The sequence below is a fragment of the Pleurodeles waltl genome, chromosome 11 (assembly GCF_031143425.1).
Source record: "Pleurodeles waltl isolate 20211129_DDA chromosome 11, aPleWal1.hap1.20221129, whole genome shotgun sequence".
NCBI lineage: Eukaryota > Metazoa > Chordata > Amphibia > Caudata > Salamandridae > Pleurodeles > Pleurodeles waltl.
The window spans coordinates 828,011,945-828,038,478 of NC_090450.1; the positions used below are offsets into that span (position 1 = coordinate 828,011,945).

General features: G+C 44.6%; 1 protein-coding gene across 3 annotated transcripts in view; it reads left to right on the top strand.

Annotated features, from left to right (window-relative positions):
- Window positions 1–26,534, top strand: part of TTC28 (tetratricopeptide repeat domain 28) — a 1,605,451-nt gene that overhangs the window by 572,693 nt on the left and 1,006,224 nt on the right. Inside the window, exon 1 of one of the 3 annotated variants that reach the window (XM_069214677.1) lies at window positions 12,651–13,474. The exons of the other annotated variants lie outside the window; for them this stretch is intronic. Within the exon in view, the coding sequence (XP_069070778.1) occupies window positions 13,448–13,474 (27 nt within the window). The 5' untranslated portion in view covers window positions 12,651–13,447. Of the gene's footprint in view, window positions 1–12,650; window positions 13,475–26,534 lie in introns of those variants that run through there. 3 annotated transcript variants of the gene reach the window in all.

Consider the following 26,534-nt stretch of genomic DNA (forward strand, 5'->3'; position numbering starts at 1 on the left):
GAGGTAAGGAGGGTGGGGGTTGCAAGCTAAACACAGAGGCTAAGCAGGAGGGCAAAGATGGGGCATAGAAGTGGGCAACGGAGGGCAGGAGGAGTGGGAAGGGATATCAAGCTAATTGGAGGACAGTGTCAGCACATCAGACCATACAGGGCAGGAGGGAGGGGGCTGGTGCATGGATTTGGACAACAGAGGGTAGGGATAAGGTGGATGCGGCAGCAAGTTACCTGCTGAAGACAGGCGGGAAGGGCAGTGGCAAAACAACAGCCACACAGGGCTGTAATGAGGGAGCAGGGGCATGAACTTGAACAATGGATGGCAAGGAGGACGGGGGAGGAGCAGCAAGCTTGTGTGGGGGGCAGCACAATGCCAGGCCAGGCACTGCGACCAACGCCCCACAACATGCATTGCAATGGGAATTTTACTTAACGTTAAAAAAAAACTAGAAATTCACTGAAAAAAACAAAGGTTAAGGGATGTTATAGTTAGGTTCAGATTTTACTTGCACAAAACTATAGAAATTCTAATATGTTTATTAATGATTTTCATACTAAAATGTGTAATGAATTAATGTGTAAAACGAGTAACTTTTGAAAATGTTCGTTTTCCTGTTCATAGCTGAGCAAATTTTTAACTAGATGCTGTGGTTATTTTCCATAATTCAAAGCTTTCATAAAAGTGTCTTCGAAGTTTGTGTAGATGTGCTCATAGCTACCCCTAGTGGGTTGCAGTGTTATGTCTTACAAGGTCATGTTTTAACCAAGGATTGCATAAGTTGAAATGTCCTATTGTGTGAGAATGTTACTAATATCTGGTTGTTCCTCTTAGAACTCTCTCTGAGATGATTGGTGTATATATTAGAGTGTGTACATGGACCTGGCCTCTCCTGTCAGACCTGTCTCCCAGATGAGGGGAGTGCATAGAAGGGTGTGTGCAGAGAGTCTGGCCTCTATCCCGAGACCTCTCTTTCACATGACAAGTGTGCATAGTAGGATGTATGGTGAGGGACTGGCGTCTCCTTTCAGATCTCTCTCTCAGATGATGGGTGTGTATGTCATAGCGTGTATGGAGAGAGAATGGCCTCTCCACTGAAACCCCTGACCCAGAAGATGGGTGCGCATACTAGGGTGTGTGGGTATGTGAACTGGCTTCTCTGCTGAGACCGCTCTCTGATGATGGGTGTGCACACGAGGGTGTGAAAAGAGGCTTAAGTCTATTCACAACTCTTCCCAAGCCAATGGATATAAATAGTAGACTCTGATGAAGACCATCTCCTTCCTACAGTAACAAGTGTGCATACCAGAGTACATTCAAAGATCACATACTCCTTTCTATTTTTCACGATCCCATGAGATTCTTATGAGACTGTAACACTTTTTTTAAAACAGAATTAACCTTCTACTCATCGCAGTGCTTATCTCTTACACACTTTCTCTCATTAACAAGGACCACAATTTGTATTTCTACTAGTAGATTGTATTGAGAACTCACATACTCCTTTTTACTGTTCATGATCCCGCAAGAGTCCTGCGAGATCGTAAAAACTATTTAAAAAACAAAATCATTTATAATCTTCACAGTAGTTAGCACTTAGACATCTCTTTTCTAAATCTAGGGGGACAGCATGCCCTTCTGCTGCCCCATTATATAGCTGTTTTATTTAATTTCCACAACACCTCCAATTTTTCACAGTATACAGTAATGACGGCCATTTCATTTCTAACATTCCAACAGCAAGCCAATCAGAGCACTCACTCTCGCTGGAGCCTCTCGCTCCCATGTGAACATGAAGGCTCGTTGGAAATAACAGGTCTCTCGACTAATCACTGGACACCATTTTCGAGTTTGTCAGAATATACAATTATTTTTCACCCTTATTTTCTCAAAAACTGCTGAACTGATCTACACCAAAACACAAAAAGCACAATTTGTGGACCAAGATCTACCTTCCTGCTGATTTTAGTGTAATTCTGTTCAGCTTTTTTGCTAAAACCTTTTCTTAAAGAAGTCTATAGGAAATGCATAAGGGTTTTGTGTTTTCAGACCCCCTTTTTTCATGGCCCCCGCTTGACAATTCACCCTGAAACGTTCCAGGAAGTGGCTGAGGTGGATGAACTTTTGGTCTTGAAAGTTTTGTGAAAATTTGTCAATGGAGACCAAAGTTATTAGCAACCCCAAAACCCCAGACTTAACTATAACAACCCAGTGGCGACCGCCACCAGGTAATCTATCTATCTATCTATCTATCTATCTATCTATCTATCTATCTATCTATCTATCTATATATATGTTTATTTTTTTCAGCAAGTTTTCTTGCTGTGTCCAGCCCACACCACATGGGGCAATTGATCAGCCCAGTTCAGGAATTGGCTGTGCGTGATGGCCTTCTACTCACAAGGAGCACATCCACGTCTAAAATAGTTCCTTTCAAGCCAGATGCTACTATTTTGGCAATGCATTTTTTTTAGATCAAAAAATATGTTTACTTTTAGGCCACTAATATACTTTATAGTGTCAGGTGTCTGTCTGCTGCCCCAACAATAAAATGTAATAAAAGCTGTGATGGGATAAAACAAGTATTGGCAACACCAAAGGGATAAATGCCAATTGGCTTTGTCCATGGTTGTTTGGTTGGGAGTGGAAATGGTCATTGGTGCTATGGCTAGTGGATGCTGGTGCACACTTTGAAACTTCATTTGAATGCCGTGTATTGACTGCCTTTATCAGCCCTCTTGTATCTTTGACATTGCAGTTTATTACAAAACAAAAGATGAATTAGGTTAAAATAATATTTGACATACGGAGACTCAGCCTTCCAGTGAAAAGAGGACAGTGCTTAATGGCAGACATTTTAGCAGGTGGCAGGAAACGCCTTACTTGGCCATTACTTCTTACAGGTTTCTTTTCTAACTTTCAATATATTTAGCATACGTAGGCAGCATGCCTGGCAGTGTTCATCAGCAAGGAAGCAATGCCAACTGATAGTTTATTATTTTTCACCCATAATTAAAGCGTTAAATTAATAGCACCAAGAAGTTCTGGTAACAATGTCCATGAATCATCTTTCATCCTTGTTCACAATCTGATCTTCCTTCTTTTTATCAAACATTGAGATATAGTGTGCTGCATGGAGTCTGTTCCTAGCACAGGCAGCTTTCACACCATCGATGCTTTCCATGAACAACAGGAGTCATAATCCTCTTTTTGCCTTTAGCGAAGGGACTTCCACCATAGATCCAGGAAGCCCAGAGCTATGCCGGATTGCTAGGATAGCCCATGAAATAAATTTGCACAGAGTGTATCTAAATGGAATTCATTTACTTAGTCGGTAGTTACCCTCGAAATATGGTGTAGATCTGGCCCTCCTGGGCATATGAGAAAAACTACTGATCTAGTTCAGTCGCAAAGTTCATCAAAGGTAGAAACTGATCTTATGCAGGCAGCGTTGCATGCATTTAAAGTACTGGTCTAATAACCAAGACAAAGCGGGTGCATTTGGATTTACGCTTGAATCTTTGAACATAGACTTCCTCGTAATGCAGTTGCTTGCAGTTCATGAGTGGAGTCTGCGTTGCTTCAGTCATTTCAACAGGGAGCATCGGTAGTCAATCAGGATGATGCATGGCTCGTCACAACCTTCAACTGATTGTTTGCTGGAACAAAAGAAGGCGAGTGAACACAGACAGCATGAACTGCATTCTGTATCAAGGGGTCAACAACAATCACTGCTACCTGACAAGTAGGTGAGGAGAGATGAGCAGAGGAGCTCTGTCCATCATCTTCAATACCCCAGGTCAGCTCAGAGGTTCCTGTTTATTGAATGGACAACCAAGAACTGTGGCTCTGACAGCGGGATAAATTGAGTGATATGTTAGAGATGTCAGGATCGCGTGGTTATTGAGGTCCGAAGAGTTTTGAACACTGCTCGAGAATTGAGTAATTTCTCATGCTCTATCCCTGGTTGCATAAGGTACGTGTTCTTGACTTGAGGTTTCATGTACACAAGTGCTGGTCCCCAGGGGGTGAATCTCAGGAGCGATGAGGGAAATCCAGGCAATTGTGGCGACCACCTACTCAGCTCTTTGTTTGTATTTATGAAAATTTGTATGTGCATGGCACACCCTTACCCAAGCTCTTCAATTACAACTGATAACCTTTGCGGAAAACGTGGGAAGTAGCACCCCAGATTACACAAAGGGATGGAGGGATAAAAACTGTTACAGAAAGTAATTTTAGGTCAGAGATGCAAGGTTTTATAAAGTAAGTTAAAAAATGTGTGAAGTTTCATCAACTTAAACTAGCGTATTTTAATCAGGTTATGACGTACAGAAATAACTATTTCAATAAATCGGAGACCAAACCTATGGCAGTGCCTTCTTTAGGGTGATTGACATTGAAATTTGAGATCATGTGTACATCAGACAAAGAAATATTCCCAACATTTGTGAACGGGAATGCACCTACTTTGAAATGAAATACATGTAACTCACTCCGATTTTTTTTGGCACAAGCATGATAAAAGATGCACATATCGATTTTGTGGCTGAAGAACCGTATTTCTCAATTTTGGTATAAAAGAACCAACAGATAACACAGTAGCCTTTGACAGCCGTTTAATCAAGGCTTGCATAGAGTGGGGATTATTAAATGTAACAGGGGACAGACAAATGAGTGTAAAATAAAATGGGATTCTCAGGTCTGATTCAGTAAAAAACAATCTTTGTAAATCGGATTGTTAAAAGCATCATTGATTAACTCCAACAAGGAAGGAATTTGAATGAGCAAACAAATTACTACAGGATATTTATATTTTTCAGTGAATTTATGAGCGTTGTTTATAAGCAACAGCGTTGAAGTATTTCAGTTTGACAAAATATTCCCTGTTACCAATACCCAAGGGGTTTAACATGTGGCAAACATATTATGTTTACCCATTTATTCGATTCTGGTTTGAATTAAATTGCAATTATCAAGGTTTGATAGATATGTGCATGTAAATTTGCCATGCTTTTAGCATAGTTCTGCTTCTTTTCATCTCCACATAGTTCCACGTACCACAGCTGGTGTTTAACTCCTGAATCCTGAACACTTTTCCAGGAGTGTAGTAAGCTTGAAGTTGTTGAAACAAATAACCACTTGCAGCTTAGTGGGAACATTCCATAAGAACCAAGATGCCTATGAGAATTAACTTATGTTTCTCAACTTACCTGAACAGAAGGCCTAACTTACAATCAGGTGGTAATGGAAAGTCATATGATTGTTGAAGGAGGAGCTGAATCTGGCGGAACATGTGTGAGAAGAATTAACTGTACCATCTGGATAATAAGGGATACATTTCGTTCGTTGAGGAAGTACCTTCATGGATCTCATACTTGCTTGGTGCTACAAGGAACAGTAAATACAAGATTCTGGTGGCTATGCCAGCCCATCAGTGCACTCGGGTATTATTCAAGAACTCAAGTATATTTATGCATACCTTTGCATGCATGTCGCAGGCTACAGAGAAAAAACATGTTTCAGTGCTGAATGAACTCAAGCAGTCTTCTAGTTTTTCATTCATGGTTAAGAAATAAGTGTATACTTTAGAAGCTCTTAGATCCAGGGACTTGTAGATGAAGGAGGAATCAAAGGAGGATGTAAAGGCAGGAATTGTTCAGTAATGTCATACAGTTAGAAGAAAAGACGTCTTTTCCACATCAGGAGCAAGAACACCTTTCTGTTCAGTTTCCCTGGAATTCTTTCTAATGACAATACCCCCTTAACATGACACTACCACATCCTACCACATCCTTTATTACCTCCCATGCACAATCCTGGGCAGTGAGCAAAGGACAGGTGAGCACACATCTGCAGACACACACAATACTATCCAAATCAGTTTTATAGACCAAAGAGAAAAAAACGATAGAGAAAATGAGAGTCCCCCATACATAAATTCAAATCAGAGAAATCAACAATTGTGGCTGTGTAAGAATGGAGCGCACTTCCAATATATCTGCTACAATCAATAATTGAAGTTTATGATGGAAAAGTCATTATTTGTGAAGAAGAGTGCTCCAGTGGTAAGACACCCAGCCACAGGGTGTGAGGGTTGTTTCCTATGTAGGTCACAGTCCATCTATGAAATGAAGAAAACCACGGCACAACTCAGGGTCAAAGTGTAAGCCATTTATTCCTTGGTACTGTAACAGGAGAGTTGGTGACCTGATCCAAAGAAGTACACTAAGTAAGTGATTTATAGGCCAATACAATTTTTCATAGTTGAAAGAAAACAGCCGACATGTGTTTCGTCACACTTGCCTTTTTCAAGGCTTTAACAGTATAGAGGTGTTATGTATAATAAGAGATTCCAGTTATCAAGGATATGGAACAAGTATGCAAAGTATAGCATGAGTCAAAAGGGAGTCCAGAGACCATGATACGTTTTACCATCACCGTCCCTAGTCGTGGACCTACCCGGTGGTCGCGCTCCCGGAACCACACAAATATCCCCAAGGCATTTCCTACTTCTTTATACTAGTATACCTAATAAGAAACCCTACGCAACTAGGGCACAAGATAACTCCCAACCTTACCATACTAGGGCCCTGGGTAAATCCTACCCTTAACCAAAGCAGAGCATCAATCGACTACCATCCACCAGTATAGGGCAAAGCGAGTGCTACACCCCTGTTCCGTGCACTCTGATCTAGGAAACACAAGAGTATTATTTTTCCTGTCACCTGTCCAATTGATCCTTTCTGGGAAACAATCAAGGGAGATAAGAAGCACCGTTGTACCCATGACAAATGCACAAATCATCTGGCACACCACTGCTACACTTCACTTCATCATGTCCCTGAACAAAGACACAAATAACTATTGAATGACAACAGAGACAACAATCATACCATTAAACATAATGCCAGGGTTCTATATTGGCACATGCTCAGGTGCTCAAACTTCAGCCTAGAGCTTGCACAGGATATATGGTTCTTCATGTTAGTGTTACCACTTTGTTTCACCATTATGAATCATCTTGAAGAACTATTAATATGTTTATTAACCTAACTGAACTCTTTAATGCACTGGTGCTATGAAGAGTTTTTTTTTATCATTGAGGGAATTCTGCTGTTTGATACATTTCTAAGATTGCCATGTCAGCACCACACTGGCATTACACTGGCACATCTCTTCAGTTCCTGCTTGAAGTCCCCACTCAACAGCAAAATCACCTCTGTATAACGATAAACGTCATACCTTTTTCTGGACAATATGAAGGATACCCCTCACTAACCAGAGGAATGTCTGTGTAACAGGCCAAAGCCAGGCTCAGGCCTGGAAGAAATTTTAATTATGTGGGTGAAATTCTCAAAATTCACTTTGAGTTAAGAGAAACTTGTAAAAAAAAATCAAAATTTTACATTTACAGTTTTGCAAGATTTTTTTTTTAACCTTAGCGCACATGCATGTTAAAATGTTTTGCAAGATACTAGTAGAGACAGTTTCAACTTTCAAGTACAAAATATCCCTACAAGAGACATTGTCTACTCGATCCGGTCTCCTACTGGTGTCAAGCGAAACTTTTTGAGGTGACATGAGCAATCTGGTAAAAGAAAAAACAATTATGAGAGTTGCTGTCAAAGAACATTTGAAAGCCTAATTTTGTGAAATTTTGATACAATGTTGTAAAATTTTACGTAAAAAATTACTCAATTTTGCCTAGCTCTTGAGGCTCAACTTCATTACTCTTGTCCTTCTACAGTTTTACTGCCACAGCCCGTGGGAAGAGAGCACTACAGAGACCCAAAACACTCAGCACAAACAGCAGCAACTTCAGTGTACACGTCAGTGCTGCTTCTTTCCTGAGACATGCTCTAGCCAGGCAACAAGACATCTTCAAAGCCTTACATTAAAGTATATTGGGCCAGATATATGAAATTTTGTTTTGTGACTCGCAATTTACGATCCTTGTGGGAAACAAAATGTACAACAGTGTAAAGCACCCTGTTTACGATTCCCAATGGGGTAGTAAATGACCTACCGCATCAATATCCATGAGGTAGGTCGTAATTTGAGACCCCATTGGGAATGGCTGCACTCATAGGGATGGTAGCCTGCTGGGGACTGCAGACAACCATGTCTGTGATTTATTTTTACCTAAAGCAGTTTTTTTTTCTAATGCAGCCTGTTTTCCTTAAAGGACCACTGCCTGGCCTGAAAAAAGTTTTGCGCCACCATTCACAAAAGGGAAGGGGTCTCTTGGGGACCCCTTCCCTTTTGAGAATGGTTATCACCAACTTGAAGTTGGTGGCAACTGCAAATGTTTTGCAGCTGCATTCACGGTCCCAAAACAAAACATTCGTACATGCCAGTGCTATTCGCTTTTAGGAAGGGACGCCCTAAACATGCCCCTTCCTAATACCGAATCTTAAAAGCAAAATGCGATTCGATACCAAGTTACCGAATTTTGCCTTTTGTACATGGCAAACTGCATTTTACCAGTTGCAAACGGCCCGATGGGCTGTTTGCAACTGGATAAATGCATCGCACATTTGCCCCCTGGTGATTCAGACACGTGATTAGATTTGTTCATTCTTGGAAATGGCTGTTAGATTGAACCACCGCTGTTCAATTTAATGTGCTCCTTAGCCTAAACACAATTACAACTGAAGTCCTCCAAGCAATGCCATTAATTTGCTCTAAACTTTACTAATAAGTTTATATGTCTTTGTAAAAAACATCTGCTTAATCTAGCTTTCCTTTTTTAAATGCAAGTATGTTGTAGTTTGTGCACGAGACTGTTTATTTTCTATGATAATTAGATGGGATCTTAAGAGTGTTTTAGTGGTCGTGAGGGCACATTGCTTCCCTATTGATTTTTTTCTCTATTCTTGATGGGATTCATGAAATTAGATTGTGACCAATACGTAGGTATTATGCATGAGTTTACTTTGATCATTGTTTGATGCAAATTCAGTACTGAATTGATGTCCTTTATTCTAGTAGCAAGCATTCCAATGTATTAACTTTTCTGCAATGTAATGTTCCTTTATCTTATCTCCTACATACCATCTGAGGTTATTTAAGGACCACATTATACATGGTGCAAGATTTAAATCTACTGCTGTTGTAAATCTAATTATACAAATTTCAGTGGCGTGTTTTCATTTATGCTATTGTTCTAACAAGGAAAGTAGCTATTTTTTGCTACTTCATTCCAAGTAATTTGTAAACCATGTATGTGCTTTTAGACACAACGGTTTAGGCCTGGCTTTACTACTGCTTCCTGTTCTGTTTGGTATTTAAATGGTGGTGACCTCTCTGCAAGGATCTGTGTAGAGACAATGGGCCCAGTTGATAAACCATGTAATCTGATTTGCCAGTAAAATGCACGTTGTGCTTCCACACATTGGTAAAAGGCGTGTACGCAAGTGCAGAATTCGAGTGTGCACAACTTAGGTTGCACACAAGTAGTTAGGCAATGCATAAAATGAGGGCTTGGAAGGGTCCCAGGAGAGGGGTGGGCCTAGAGCAACTCACATCCCTTATTTAGTAAGGGATTTCTCATGCATGAGCTCTGCAGACATGTGCTGAATGGCCCAGTGGGTGGGGAGTCTGGCCTGTTGAACTTTCTCTGGTGGGGTTTACCCATGGGAGCAAAACAGTGCTAAAATGGTTGGTGCATTTGGCTGCTTTCATCATCATGGAGGAACAAGCTTCTGCAAGCTATATACCACCTTTGCTGCCAACTCAGATCAAGACTGGTGAGTAATATGTGTGTGTAGATACTGTCAAAAGATCAACGATGTACACCAATCACAGAGCAGTGAACAGCAGATACCGCTAAGTCAGTGATTGTGTTTTTCACACCTACATGTTCAGTGCATTGTTAATCTGTGCGCGCTTTGCCGCGGACCTAAGGGACAGGAATCATATGTTTCTACTGCTCTGTATAATGCATAGGATCATATCAGAGAGTGTGTTTCAGATGAGTGATAATAGCCATTCATTCCTTTCTGAAGGGTAACTGGCTGTGGAGATTCCTTAGCTGAGTGGGGAGCATGTTCTAGAGTTTTTCAGTTGTGACTGAAAAGATTGACCCCCAGGTTTGATGTGTTTCACACTGTGATTTCAGTTCTGAGAGGGCAATATGGCTAGGGTGGTACGTGGGAAGTATGGTCCTCTTTCATCTAATGCCTTGCCTTAACTCTATTTCTGTCTCTGGGATTTGTAGAGCACATGGCTACCCAACCAGGGTTTCCCAGCGCTAAAGAACGCGCAGGAGGGTAGACCGGTGGAACCTTATGTCTAACACCCTCTATAAACTATGTTAATAACCTATTTGTGAAAAAATACGTTTTGGGGAGTTTGCAAAAATTAGTCTCTACTGGGGAGGTCTGCAGCTGGGGGGAATGAAATTCCACTGTTTTGTAGTCAAGTAAATGAATGAACATCCACCCACCTTTGCTCATTTAACTCTCGAAAACTGGGTCAGGCACCGATTTGGGAGCCACAGGCATCCCACTGGAGAATATCGAGAGATCAGGTGGGGAACATAGATTGCGCCACCACCTGTTAAAGCTCTGTAGACAAAACGGAGGGCTTTGAACTGAATACTTTTGTCCACAGCAAATCAGTGAAGGTCCCAGAGTAGGGTTGAAATATGGGGGTATTTGGGGCAGATTCTCCAAAAGGTGGGCTACAGCGTTCTAGATGATCTGAAGGCAATTCTTATCCCCAAATCTTATTCCCAAGTATAAAACATTTCTGTAGTCCGGACAAGAGATAATAACATGAAAAATCACTTTCTGGGCCTTAGCCAGCAAAGATCATAAAAATATCAGCAAGCATCTTAGAATACCGAAACAAGAATCTGTCACTTTTTTAATCTGCTGGTCAAACTTAAGGTGATTGTCTATCAAGTGCCCAGATTTTTCACTGTGGATGTCAGTGCCAGGACCAGACCTAATTCTGTTGGCCACCATTGCAGTGACCATTAAGTGGGTTGATATTTGCGGTAAAAGGAAATAGTGAAATATGGCAGTAAATATCGAGTTTAGAAGGATCTAACCTAGGTTTCTTCGTTAAAGGAAGAACTATAGTATGCTCTGAAGTCTATAGGGCTGTCCAGATGTGATTGATACAAATCAATATTTCAAACACAACTGAACTGGCCTGCTTCAACACCCATTGGGAGATGGGTCCAGCGGAAAGCCCGATTTCACGGAAGAAGCTAAAGCAACTAGTTTACTTTTGTCAAGCAGTGTAAAATTTAACAGCGCGGGACCCTCACTCCGTTTGCTCACTTGTATCCATTCCATGGCACCATCACCTCGGTTATCTGTGAAAGATGCATAAATATCAGAAATGTTGTCCTGTGTCTTTTTGCATCTCTAGCATATCAGAGCCATATTGACAGTCAGTGAGTCTGTGCCCATTTTAGAAGGATTTATGCCTTCGTTGACCAAATGTATTTATTTAATATTTTGATTTTCTTTAGTAGTTTATTCTAGGCGATTGGTATCACAGCACAGGGTAAAATGCATACATCACGTAGCAGGTCATAGCGTACCTCGGGCAAAAGGCTGCTGGGAAGCGGTATCAGCAGGTAGTGCAGAGAAGTTGTGATGGGGAAAGATTGCCTTTAAATGGTAAAAGTTGTGGGGTTTTTAGGCCTGTGGGGGCAGTGTAAAGGTTTTAGGAGAGAAGGAGTCTGAGAGTGTGGTGATTTTTAGCTAGAAGGCCTGCAGTTGCTACTGTTGGTGGCTAGAGTTGTGCACTTGAGCAATATTTGAAGGTTTGTTGGCTTTGCAGTGTGGTGTGGGGGAGTGGTGGTTGGATGGTAGAGGGTATTCAAATACAGAGCATTTGGCCCCTACGTGGAAATTAATCTGGAGCCCTGCATGAAGTTGTGGGCGTGCCGCTACAGGACGAAAGCCAGCCTCGACTTACACCTCCTATCAACCTGTGGACCATGAAGACTGATCTATAGATCTGCAACCGCCAGGCCTTGGTCCTTGTTCCTCTTCCCCCACTTGGCGTGGTTGTGTATTCCTGGGAAGATCGCTTAATCTCACTGTGGCTCGAGCCGGTTAAAAGGCGCAGGAAGCCAACCCCACACTGCAGCAACCTGCACTCACAGGCCTGAATTCCCGCAGGTCTCCTCCGCCTTTCCTCGTTCCGAGGTCGATGAAGTGACCTCATAATGATGGGTTCATAGCAATAATGTTATTTTTAGCACCTTAGAACATCTATCCTGTATCTCATGTATTACGTGATTTACAGATGCTACAGATTTGTAAGCGCTTAGAAGCAGTGTTACCTAGGCACTAAGCGCCGTGTGTTACGGAGACGGACGCTGAGGGGGTGGGACGCCCAAGACCTGCCGGCTAAGATTCTTTAGCAGATAATAGATTAAAGAAAATATGTTCACATGAGTTCACCGTTATCATCACACGCCTGTTCCTCTTCCGTAAGGTCGTAAAAGACTCTAAATAAGTAAGTCGGTACCTTTTCCTCCCCGAGCGTTGTGGGTGTTGGGGTGAGGGGTTGTCTCCGAGGGCTCATACACCGCGATGTTCACATGACCAGTGCTGGAATGACAGGCTGGGGTGGTGGGCGGTCGGACGGGCGCTAAGACCCTGCAGCTGCTGCAGTCCCCTGGATGGAGCAGGCTCTGCATGTGCAGGGAGGGAAGGAAGTCATTAGGGCCGAGGAGGACAGTTTGGTGCTGCTGCAGGATTTCCTTCCAGTTTTTCCAGAGTGGGAATATGCCGGTTTCTAGCTGTGTCTGGGATTTGGGAAGCAGCCTGGCTGCGTCTGGCAAGTAAGCGCCGGCGAAAGTGTCCCGGGATTCCCAGAGGAGGCGTGAAGCAGGGGAAATCCCCCCTCCCCACTGGGAGACCATCGGAATTCGCGAACATGAAGCGAGGAGTTCGCGGTTCTCCCAGTTCGGATCTGGAATCGTGACGTGACATCCAGTGGAGCAGGAAGAGACAGGGTCTGCCCTTGCCATCCTGAAAGTGGGCTTCTAAAGCAGCTCCTGGGGGGCATGCAAAGCACAAAACAAAATAAAAACCTACAACCATCTGCAAATGTTGATCTAAAAACGAGACAGCGGCAGTGGACTCCCACACCTGGGACTAAACCTTGAAAGCGATCTGTCAACTTTAGCGCCGCACCAGGAAACTCTATTGGATTTACTACTGTGGATTTATTTGCCTTTTTATTTTGTCACCAATGTTTTTGTTTTCTGTCGGATTTTTGTTTCGCCAAGGAAGGGAGAAAGACCTGGAGACTTCGGCGTTTTTTTTTGTTTTCTTCTCTTCACGTCGTGTGTTTTTTCCGGGAATAAATATGCTTTAGGGTGACGGCGGCTGGAAGCATGGTTCTCTGCCACCGGCGCTTGCCCACGCCTGCCACCCTCTCCCGTCTGACCTCTTGATGCCCGCTGACTTCTCGTACAAATATGATGAAATGGCAGCCCCGGAAGAAGGTGAGCGGTGGGCAGGGATCTGAGTGAGTGAGTAAGAGAAGAGACTTGTGCACTCTAACAGCGCCAGTCAGTTCTAGGCAATAATAGGCAGAACAGAGGGATGCAAATTGCCTTGTCTTTGCATACGTTTTGTATAGCTCTTCATGTATGATGCTAATAGTAATAAGCATATAACGATTTGTCCAGGATCACACAGTTGTCAACGATTAGATATTGCATGTCCTCGTTTCAAAGCCTGTATTTCAGCAGAGCGATCCTTCTCCTGGTGGGACTTCTTTGCCTCCCAGCAATCCCTGTAGTTGCTGACATCAATAAAATGGTTCACGTGGTGCACTATTTAACTTTTCACAGTTGTGTCTTAAGAGTCCCTACTTGCTATATGTGTTGTTCCGCTCTGCCCTGGTATGGTCTTCCCGGCTACGTTTGTTGACAATGTGTTTTCTGGCGACGCTGCGTGTTCGGTGCAGGACGCACTGTATTGTTTTCAGTGTGCATAAACAACCAAATGCTGTCACCCCTGTATCCAGTAAAATAAAGTTCCATTCAGTGTTCAGTCCTGAGCAGCCGGATCTCAGTGTTTGGTACAGGGTTGTCAGCAGTCATCGTGCGTGCTTTTACAGCACAACACTAAATTGTCAGCCTCTGTGAGCACTAGATACCATGTGCAGCGAGGACAACCCCACGCTTTCTGAAGACCATTGATGCACAATCCTGAGCAGTCCTCACTACCTAATTGTGTACATTCCGGATCAGTCTTCTCCGCACCTCATGCACAATCCTGAGCAGACATCTCCCTACCTAATTGTGCCCAATTCTGAGCAGTCGTCTCCTTATCTAACTGTGCACAATCCTGAGCAGTCTTCGATTTATCTGTGTGCAATCCTGAGTAATCAGCTCCCTGTGTTATATGCACAACCCTGACCTGACAGCTTGATCAATTTCGTGCACTTTCTTGAGCTGTACGCCGCCAATGTTCAGTGCACAATCTTGAGCAATCATCTCTAGTGGGCGACCAGGTAGTCCTTCCATGTACAACCGAAGTAGTTCCATCCATATTCAATGCACCATCCTGGTCCGGGAAGCCCCAGGGATCTGTGCACAGTCCCCTGCAGGCATCCCTGCCCCCTGTGCATTTTTGGTTCCTTAATGGCCAATCCCTAGTGTTCGTTGCACAACCCTGGGCAGTCTGTCCCAGTGTTGAGTGTCCAGCCCTAACCCTAAGCAGTAAGCCCACTCCCTCCCGCCCCCTGTTATTTGGTGCACACCCTTGCGTTGGCTCTGATGTTCGGTGCACAGATGCCGAGAGCTGTTTATTTTCTACGGGTCGCCGCAAAGACCTGATTTAATCTGGATGAGATTGTATAAACCAGTGTTCCCATTGGAGGCAAGCCCTCCCCCCACCCTTCCCTTATCCTCGGGGTACATGTTCCAAAAGCCCCGCATGTGTCATGCAACCAACCGGCGTGGAATTCTATATCCCGTCACCTTGGCTTCCCTTTCCGCGGATTGGATTTCGCTCGTAGCCCTGGAAATCGGCAGGATTTATAGGCTGGTTTTATTCGCAGGAATGCAACGCGAGCGCAGTTGTAGTCTATAATAACTTGAAAAACCTCGGACGGCAATTCGTGGAATAGAATCGACTCAACACGAGGCCTTTCGGCTGAAAGCTGCGAGTTCTTAATACCACATGCAAGGGATGAAACGGCATCGCAGTCTGTAAAGAGTTATTAACCCGGAGGGGATGGCGTCATGTAACGCTGACCTGCCAGGGGAGGTGTCTGCGCGCGGACAGGGTGTCATCCGTGAGGCTAGCGGTCTCAGCACGGGCATTAACGCCCTCTCCTGTTGTGTGTGGTGTCTGTGCCCCGGCACCGTTTCTACACTACTCTGTATAGTGCCCGCACCTACCACTGCCGAGCACTGACCCGACCCCCCGCAGTGTGCAGTGTACCACCACTAGACTACCCCTGCACTGTATCGTGCCGTTACCACACTTCCCTCTACACTGTATGGTGCCCACACCATTGCCAAGCATGACTCCCCCGCACTGTGCAGTGTCAGCCTGCCTGCGTCCTTATTACTGTACCAGGTTTACTGTGTGATGGCGGCAGCGTTAATATGCTACCCCTCCTCCCGCTATAGTGCCCTGACAACGTGATCTAGTCTAGAATTTGACCCCTCCTGGGCTGTGGGTCCCAACAACCCTGCGCCGTCCCTGCAGTACTCCGTGCACTGTCTCTTACCTGCACCCTGAGAGAAACATTGGCTTCCCCCTGCACTGTATTGTGCCAGAAACCCTTGCACCCTTCATGTACTGTGCGTGCACTGTACAGTGCAAGCACCCCTTGCTCAATCATTGATTCACCCCTGCACTGCATGGTGTCAGCATCCTTGCACCATAACTACAATATCACCTTTGCTTTGTGGTACCAGAACCCATTCATCATCTGTGACTTCCGCTATTTCATTGAACGGTGCCCTAACACCAGTGCCCCCCCCACCCCCCGCATTATATGACGCCAGTATCGCTGCCACATCACTCAACTACTCGTGCACTGTATGGCGCCAGCATTCCCGAATCTGTACTGGCCTGTTTTGTGCAATGCACGGTCATAGCACCATGTACCAGTTTGGTGCAACAGCACTTGCACCAGTATCGACTCCCTCCTTCTCGCTGTATGAGGCCGAGACCTACTGTACGAGCATGGCATCCCGCCACTGTACCCAAAGGTGACCGCATCAGCACTGACTCCGCCCCTGCGCGGTATGGTGCTCCGGCTTCACCGCCATGCACTGTATGGTGACAGCGTTCCCTACTCCAGTATCGACCCGCTCCCCGTGACTCCCTCTGCACTGTATGCTACCAGCAGTGACCCCGCAGCTCACGCATGACGCAGGAGTCCGCATAGCAAGGTGTACTGGCCTCTCCCCCGCAGCCCCTCAGCATTTAACACGTCTTCCTCCTCGGGAGTTTCTGCGGGGCCCGCCGGTGGGGGCGGACAGCAGATGTAACAAAGGAACATATGTTTTGTTAATAGATCTGAAGCAAATAGCAGCGTGACTAACACTTTTGGCTGCTCCACAAGTGCTGAGCTGGCTGGCTGTACTCTAATGAAAATACTACTGCGTTGCACTGTGTTTCTTGGTTGGTGCCCCGCGGATGATAAAGACCAGGCCACTGAGGCGTGATCGCGCCGTTCATCTGGGACGTGTAGGTCTGTTTGGTGAGGCGAGGTGGCTCCTCTGGGGACCTGTGGCAGTGATGCGGCTGCTCTAGTGAGGCACGTGTGATGTGGTGAAGTGAGGTGGTCCTCTGGTGATGTGTGGATGTGTGGGGAGGCGAGATGGCTTCTGCTGACCTCTGGGTGTAGTGGAGAAGGGTCTCCTCTGGTGGCCTGTGGGTGTCGGGGTGAGAGGGCTCCTCTAATATCACGTGAGTGTCGTGGTGACATGAGACAGTTCACCTGGTGACATGTGAGTGTGGACGTGATGTGAAGTGGCTCCTCTGGTTATGTGTGGGTGTGATGGTGAAGTGAGTCTGCTCCTCTGGGGACATGGGTGTGGAGGTGAGGCTGCTTGTCTGGTGACATGTGGGTGTGGAGGTGAAGGGGCTCCACTGGTGATGTGTAGCTGTTATTGTGAGCTGAAGTGGCTCCTTTGGTGACTTGTGGTGGTGAGGTAGCCTTCTGGTTATGTCAGTATAGAGATGAGCTGAGGTGGCTCTTTTGTTGGTGTTGTGGTGTTGAGGTGAGGGGCGGCAGCTCCTTTGGTGTCATGTGGGTTTAGAGTTGAGGAGGCTCCTCAAACGACGTATAAGTGTAGTGATGATACAGCTCTGCTGATGACATGATTGTTGAGGTGAAGCTGCTCTACTCGTGATGTGTATGTGTGGAAGACAGGCAGCTTTTCTGGTGACACGCTTGTGATTTAAGATAGCTCCTCCAGTGATGCGTGGTTCTGGTGATAAGTGAGAAGGCTCTTCTGGTGACTGGTGTGTAGTTGATATAAGGCAGCCTATCTGGTGATATGTGGATGTGAAGGTAAGACAGTTTACCTGGTGACATGGGTGTGGAGGTGAGGCCGCTCCTCAGTTGATGTGTGGATGTCATAGAGAGGTGGTTCCTCTTGTGCAGTATGTGTGTGGCAGTGAGGTGAGGGGGATCCTGTGGTGATGGTTGAGTGTCATGGTGAGTTGACATGGTTCCTCTGGTGATGTGTTGGTTTGGAGGCTTGGTGGCTTCTTAGGTGACATGCAAGTATGGAGGTAAGGCTGCACCTCTGGTGACATATGGACGTGGAAGGGGGGCCCTCTCTGCCCTCCAACACTCAAAGGCTGCTTAGCTTTGGGGCTCGCACACATTTTTTAGTGCTTGAAATCAGTAGCCAATAGAGCACGTTCTTTTTGTCTTCTAGGTTTCATTTTTAGTTTGCTCGTCAGTGGCAATTACAGTGCAGAATATATAGAAAATTATGGGTGAGTAGATAACAAGAGGAACGGCTTTCCCTGCTGAGGAATTCAGCATCTAAGGCACTGCAAGTGAAGGTATTTTGTCACCACTGGTTACGATGGGAGTAGAAGGGTTAAGTGTGACTTAGACTTCCAGAACAGTACGCTGCCTGACTATCCAGTTTTAAATACCGTGCCACTAAAAAATCATAGCCGGATATCGACTACCAACATATCAGGAGCCTATGATGTTTCTAGGTATTTGGCAGGACATACACTGTACGGTTCGGACATCACTTACACCGCAAACGCAGACCATAACATGTCTGTGATGTCTCCAGGGCTTAAGAGGGACTTGGAATATGAGAATGGAGCCTTAAATGGCTATGCTATCACTAGAGGCTAAGAGTGTCTCATACTGTAAAAGCGAATACTAAAATGGCTATGTTATCACTTGGGGTTAAGAGTGGCTTACACTGCCACAGTGGAGCCTAAAATGGCTATGATGCCACTAAAGGTTCCCCAAAGACAGCAAGATCTCTGCTCCAGATGTCTTTGGTGTCACTAGATGCCCTGGGTGATGTGTGCTGCAAGAGCTAATCATGAAATGTCTGTGATGCCACCACCACAGGTTTAGAGTTACATCCAAAAAGCAGCATTATTGATAGTAGCAAGTTCGAGTGCTTTGGGTAAGTCGACTTCATGGCACCTGGTCACCTGGCTTGTGCTCAAGGAGGAGAACTTAGCACAGCAGTAAGATTCCACACTGTTGTAGAGGCTGTGCAGGGTGATGTGCCACAGTCAGGTCTCCTATTCTGTGGATCTCCCTTGTCGAGCAGCTTTGGGGACAACTATGAGACTGTTAGATTTGTTCAGATTCTCCTGCAGCAGTGACATGTCCTGAGGCAAAGTGCCCGCCCGAAATCCTTTTGTAGGGAAGGTGTAGTGACATATGTGAGCCCTCATGTCCCAGGTGGCTCAAGTCCCAACTGCAAAGGATACCTGTGGCGGTAGGTGTGATGACCATCACTTCAAAGTGCACGTCACTGCCGCAGTCACAATTCCCACTAATGTCCTTGCATGGATAGAAATCTGGAGGGTACCTCAACTCCAACTTCAAATGTTTATGTTCCTCTAACTTGTATAAAACACAATTTTGGGTATGAGGATATACAAAAAATAAAAAAAAAACACTGTTGAGTTCAGGATAGTTCCTCTTCAATCCAACACATCTGGTTAGTTCTTCGCTGGCTGTAGAAGTACACGTAAGTCAATGCGGGGTTTAAGATCACAACTTGCCCATGTTTAGATAATGCCAGAGAGAGAGTTTAAATGAGTTAACTATGCCAATTTTCCAGTGGTCATAGAATAACTGTGCCTGAATACGTAACAGACCAGATCCCGATGACAGCTAGAAACTGTGGAGCAGCTCAGCCACCCAATAGAGAGAGCAGAAGAGACAGACATGTGTTCAGAAGTGGAGAGCTATGAAGCTTTGTGTGGAATTCAAGTACCTTAGGCTATTTAAGTTGGGGGATCTGAACCTGAAATCTTGGATCAATCACTTCATGCAGAGCACCTTGATTCAGATGCCCCAACATCGAAGAGCTCACCAATAGCTTATGGTGAATTTCTTTGAGCAGTAACGGACAATTTTGTTATTCCAAAGTTGGACCATGCTGGTCTACTCTTCCAGTGTCTGCCTTTTAACATGTTCCATACCCTCCAGGTGTCAAGTGCCTGATACTTGGAAGAAGGAAGCATAACCCTGTTTTTCCGTGATTAAAGCACTTTATTGGTTAACAATTCATGCTAGATACATTTTAAGATGTTTTGCCTGAACTTAAAGTTTTGGAATGGGCCAGCATCAGTATATGGATCACGTAAACTAACTGATTGGTGCTTCTTTTTGGTCTACACAAGTGTGCACTGGTGTGCTATGCCAACTCTATACCATGGCCTTAGTCTTTATTTCTTGTTTTGTATCAGTCAGTTCTGTTTTGAGACAGCAATTATTAATGTTCACATTTTAAAAAAAAATGTTGTAGCACGATGCTAGATTAGGGGGAATCAGCGCAGGTCAGGGAAAAAGGCACCATCCAGACAGGTTCTCTAACCTGGTCCCTACTGTCTTCCTGCTCTGTTAATAATCATCATTTTCGGATCATTGCTTAGCGGTTGGTCAGGATTTTTTGTTCTAGGTATATTAAGGTTGCTGAATACCTCCTGACTACACATCTGTCTTCTCAGCTGCTTGATCTGTTCTGTTGGTTATTTATGTAGGGCCTCGATGCGACTAAGCCTCTGGTATTTCTCAATATTAATTATAATAATCAAGGAATTTAAATCAAATATAGCTTCTTCCCCTCCAGCCAATAACAGTTGCTTAGTAATTTCCATAAATGAATGAGTGACCTGTGGCATTTTAGAGATTCCACGGCAATGGCGGTAGTGGCAGCAGTCCCATTGTTCTTTGGTGGTAAGCGGCTGAAATGCCAGAAGCGCAGCACTGATTAGCATGTCAGTGACTTACCTGCAGGGGGCGATGAGGAGTAGGGAGTGTTGTCAACTGGGACAACACCCAGTGATGTATAAAGGTGCCATGCGGCTATTGCAAGCAAAAAAAAGCGAAACCTGTGTTCCTTGGATGTGAAAGATAAACAAAGCCAAGGGCCAAGGTGCCACTGCACCTGCTGAGCTAATGATATCCAGGGGTGTTCTGGATTTTATAGTGCTTTTATGCTTTGTTATGTCCCTCCAACATATAGCACAATATTCCACAATGCTTGTTACTGCTTGAATGTATAGAACACTGTAACTAGCAGGGGTCGTTTTACATTTATATAGTAACCACCCGGTCGTGTTAAGACGTCCGACGTATTGTTTTGCGGTATTAAAGGTGGAGAGTGTATTTTGATTTGTCTTATACATGTAAAGTTTATCCAACATCGTGCTATTACTGGTGACTGTTTGAAACCTCCGTGCTATATACAGTAAGTCCTCATCTTTGCTTTGAACTTTGCTTGACACACGACCTTTATTATTTCCAGTTACACAAAGTGAGGGCAGTGTCTGTTTGGGTCACATAATTTTGGCGTGATTAATCAAATATTCACAATTGGGTAAAAGCAAGCTTTATTTATAAGTTAGTCGCCTCCTTGTATAGCTCTCTCTACAAAGTACATTTTTTCTGTATGCTTAAACCAGGTTCTGTTATCAACCAACTCAATACTGTTCATCTCATCAACATCAGAGCATGAAAGGCGGCGGCCACCTCATATATGGGAACCTGCACCATTCAGTGCACGTAAAGAAGTGTGCAAGAGTGTGTTAACTGAATTAGTCACGTGACCAGCTCCAAAGCCAATCATGCTACATTGACGTAAAGAAATACTTGCAGTCACATTTCTACATGTGGCCTGGTTCTGTTTGACCACAGTTCACTCATGGACTGTTGAGGTCTGCAAGGACTAGTTCAGCTATTAACTGTTCTCACTCTGTACCCCCTCTGTACTGCTAGTGGGGATGTATATTGTAACCAGGGGTCTTCCTGATCCTCCCCGCCATCATTTGGGGTCCTGGCCCCTTCCTGAGGATGACTGGCCTAGACACACTCTCAGTTCATCCACTGATGCCAAGCAAGATGTGGGCATGTGACCCCCTGTCCTTGAGAAGAGTGGGGGTGAATGCTTCCACAGAGGTGGGCAAAGTAGGACAGCACCCACCATGAGTGAGCCATGAAGCCCTACGCAAGGATAAGGGAAGGCCGCAACATGTGGTGACAGAATGATGGGGCAGGGGGTATTCAGATTTTGTATTATTTTCATACATAGAGCAACAAAGCTGAAAAACTGAAAGCCAGGAAGTTAAAGACTTCCACAAATTGCACAGAAACTAAAATATACCTTCTTGCTTTGGAGTCTGAGAAGGAATTTGAAATTATTTTTCCCCCTGGAAAGAAGTGTGTACACTTATAAAACGTAAGTCTTTCAATTTTATGGATTTTCTCCGAAGTGTTACCATACCCTCTGGGTGGTTGAAGCCACCACGCTGCCATGTTGTGCTGTTCTCTCTCAGGTCAATATGCAGTCAGTGTACCCTACCATCGAGGAGGGGACAATTTCTCCAGCAATCCTTTGAATGATACCATTTTGCACATTTTGCTGTGGTTTGTGCGCGCACAAACTGGTGCCAAGACCCTGGCTACTGTTAATGAACCTCTGACACTGATTACACCGCGTACTCTTCTGCTTTCTGATTACCTTGTGGAATGTTTCACGCTAATAGAAGCCTTTGGTCGCCTGTCAGCCACCATTGCAACAGAATTCCGGGTAAAACGTGCTGCAGACTACATCCTATACATTTATGACATGGCTTCACCTGGTGTTTAAAAGGGCAGACATCGCCTTGCCTATGTGACCCTGACATGTGACTATACCTGGTCGAGATTGTACATAGTTACAGAGATAAGACATGTGGCTTAAACAAATGAGATCCCATTCACGAAGCTTCATGGAGTAATTGTTCTCTATAATAATTGTGAATATTAGTAATAATAGTATATATAATATAATATATAATAGTAATTGTGAATGCAAACTGTCTATCAAGGTCTCTTTCACAAAGCTTCATCCAGGCTTAGATGTCATTTCTCATATTTTTTCTGGAGTAAGTCATGCTAATGTATTTATTGATTTAGGGGTTTGGTAAGCAATACTTTAAAATATTAGGATATTCCAGAACATTACTCACAGAACAACATATTTTGTGATTCGCAAAACGTTTCCACTTCAGTAAGCACTCCTTTCTCTTGGAAATAAATATGTATGTATGTTTTAGTATTTTTAGAGCACAAACCTCAGGTGTTAGCAATGGTGTAACAGGGCAAACCCAGTGGAGAGACGAAGGAGGGGAGGGACTGAGAAAAGAGATAGAGCCAGTAGAGAAGGGTCGGAGGTCGGCCTATCTGAGGTAGTGTTGCTTCAATAGGTGAGTTTGTATTTCTTTCCTGAATTGTAGGATGGTTGGTGCCAGCCGTGGCCCGTCCTTTAGGGTGGAGAGGCCATGCCCCCCACCTTTTGCCCCTCATGAAGAGTGCCTGTCAGGCTGAGGAAAGGTCAGCCTGACAGGCACTCTTCATGTTCAGCTCAGGCAGCCAGGAGCGAGACATGCACAATGTGTGTAGGCTCCTGGCTGCCTGAGCTGACCTTTGCTTGGCTGAAGAGGCCACAGCTCCTATGGGTGTGACCTCCTCGGCTCAGCAAAGGTGCCTCGAGGCCCTCCCCCTTGGTGATGAGCGGAAGTGTCACCCATTGACTCCGACCTAGGCGCTTCAGGTTTAAGGCGAAGCACCTAGGGCGAGTGTCAATCAATGACACCTCGTCATGGATTGGGGTGGGGTCAGCAGTCTCACTGACCCCATCCCACTCTGTGACGAAGTTGGGACTGCTGCCTTCCCTCATTGGCTGACCTAAGGTCAGCCAGCCAATGAGGGAAAGCAGCAGTCCCAACCCCCCTGGGACCTCCGAGCTGAAGGTAAGTGTGTGTCTGTGTGTTTTTTAAATGAATGTTTGGTGTGTGCGTATATGTTTGAATGTTGATGAGTGTTGTGAATGGATGTGCGCGCCTGTGTGAATGAATGAATGTGAGTGTGCTTCTCACCCAATCCCCTACTAAAATGACCGGCTGCCACTGGTTTGTGCTGTTCTGATGTCAGAGGGGATGAGGGTACAAATACTGACGGTATCTCTTGAGAAGGCTTATTTTCTTGTTTTTCTCTCTCATTCACTACTTTGCAAGAAGTTACAACCAAGCCTGGAGTAAAGAACACATACTCACAGAAAAAGTTTTGTGAATTAAGCCTTGATACTCAAATGTAATTTATGTTTAAATGCATGGCAAGCCTCAATCAGTGATGGAAAAAGGTTGTGAACATGACCTGGTAATTCAGGTGTATTTCACAACTCAGACAGGAGTAAGAGACAACTACTTATAGAAAAACCTTTGTGAATCGGGCCCTTGATTTTCAAGAGTCTGACTGTGGAGCAGAGCCTATAACATAGCCAGATTGCTAAGAGTTGCACTAACAACGTGGCCCATCGAGCATAAATTCTCCACTGCACCCTCTTAGCGGCTACAGCAGAGTGCTGAACAAACTGCCCATTGACTACTGTTATCAATCTTAGATGTTTAAGAATTACACAGTCTTTTATCCATACCTAGGTATTGCCCCTCTCATACATTAAAAGCCATTTTTCAGAGGTATGACCAGTGCTTTAAATGGGCCGGTACTGTCCGGTACTGAGTACCGGCACTTTTTTATTTTGAGAGGGAGCGTATCAGCATATCTCAAGAAAAACGTAATACTTTTAATTGGAGAGTACCGGAACTTCTGAGAAACAAGCAGGCACTCTGGCACAGAGTACCTGCACTTTAGTTTTTCCATTTCAAGCACTGGGTATGACCACCTGCAAAATGTATTTTACTCCCACCTTACCCTGCTTTATATGCTGTTCTTTGGAGGTATGACTCCTTACAGAATGGCTTTTACCTCCACCATGGACTGCATTGAACGCCATGCATCGGAGGCATGACCAGTTGCAGAATGCATTTTACCGCCACATTAGTCTGCTTGAAAAGCCATGCTTCGGAGGTGTGACCACTGGAAAAAGTCTTTTACTCCCACGTTGGCCTCCAATAAAGAGCAGTGTTTCAAAGGCATGAACATTGGAGAATGTAATTTACCCCAACCTTGGCCTCCATAAAAAGCTCTGTTTCAAAGGCATGAACATTGGAGAATGTCTTTTACCTCCACGTTTGCCTGCATTAAAAGACATGAATAGGAGGTTTGACCACTTGGGGGATGTCTTTTACCTCCACCTTGGTTTGTATTAAAGTCACACTTCGAAGGTTTGACCACTTGGAGGATGTATTTTACCTCCACCTTGGTTTGTATTAAAGCCACACTTCGAAGGTTTGACCACTTGGAGGATGTCTTTTACCTCCACCTTGGTTTGTATTAAAGCCACACTTCGAAGGTTTGACCACTTGGAGGATGTCTTTTACCTCCACCTTGGTTTGTATTAAAGCCACACTTCGAAGGTTTGACCACTTGGAGGATGTCTTTTACCTCCACCTTGGTTTGTATTAAAGCTACACTTCGAAGGTTTGACCACTTGGAGAATGTCTTTTATCTCCACCTTAGCTTACATTAAAAGTCACGCTTCGGAAGCGAGACCACTTGCAGAATGTCTTTTACCTCTGGGCTTGCATTAAAAGTCATGCTTTGGAGTTATGGCCACTGGGAGAATGTATTTTACCTCCAACTTGGCCTGCATTAAAAGCCAGGCTTCAGCGGCATGACCACTAGGAGAATGTCTTTTACGCCCACCTTAACTTGAATTGAACGCCATGCTCTGGAGTTATGGCCACTGGGAGAATGTATTTTACCTCCACCTTGGCCTGCATTAAAGGCCATGCTTCAGAGGTATGGCCACTTGGAGAATTTCGCTTTTTACAGCGTGCAGCATTATTGAGGACAGGCCACTTTCCCACACCTCCTCAGTGCACTCTGGAGGGTAGCGCAGTCAGGTTTCCTGTTTTACTTCTCGCTGAAGCTCGAATCATTTCGTTTACGCCACATTGCCCCTGGTATATGCAGTAAGGCTTCCTGCCTCTTCCAAGAGGCTTGGAAGGAGAGGCCCGATCTCTGCTATGCGCATTAAACACTCGCGGAATAAATGCACGCAACAGATTTGTGCTGAAACTAAATCCATCTTCATTTTCCCAATCAATATAAAACTTCTGATCAAATTGCTGTTTAGATGTCTCTAAAGCCAGAGTCCCAGATGTCTGCTTTTACTATTCCGCTGCACACACAGTAACACATGTGGCCGACGCTGGAAACCCCCATCGGAATACGGTTTAGGAGTTATTGACTAAACTGCGGGAATATTATTTTTGGCAGCCTGGCGGACAGCTTGATTCTAGAAGTTTCTGTTTAAAGTGTCAGGCTTTTGCTATCCAGCCTCGTATTTATTCACCATGGTCCTTCCCAAATCACAAAACCAGAGTATTTTACATGTTGAATGTGCAGACACCTAAGTGAGATCGTGGAGTGAAGTTTTCAGGCAGCCATTTCTGAGGTTCTATTCAGCTTGAGCTCAATACAAGGCTGATGAGGTTTCCTGCATGGGAGGGTGATGGAGAAATCACAGTCACAACAGGATGTCTGTTTTCAATGCTCCCTACTAACATCGGCGGTGGCATGCATAAGTCAGATACCACCAGCAGGACCAACTAATCCCTATATTCATCCGAGGTGGTTTGATAATGAATACATTTTTAATAGTAAGATTTCTCACAACATTTAGAAACTACGGAGGGGGGGTAGGGGGGGACGTATTAAGCTCTGTCTAGAAAATCTAGGGCCAGACATACACATTTTTTTGTGTTCGCAAACACTCCGATTCGGAGTTAATAGTTGCAAACAAGTTTTCACCCATATACCAAGCCCATTTTAGGAGTCTGTAAAGTTTTGGCGACCTCTTAAATTGGGTTTAGAAAAGGATACTGAATCACAGTTTGGAAGGGGTGGGTTGTGGGCATCCCTTC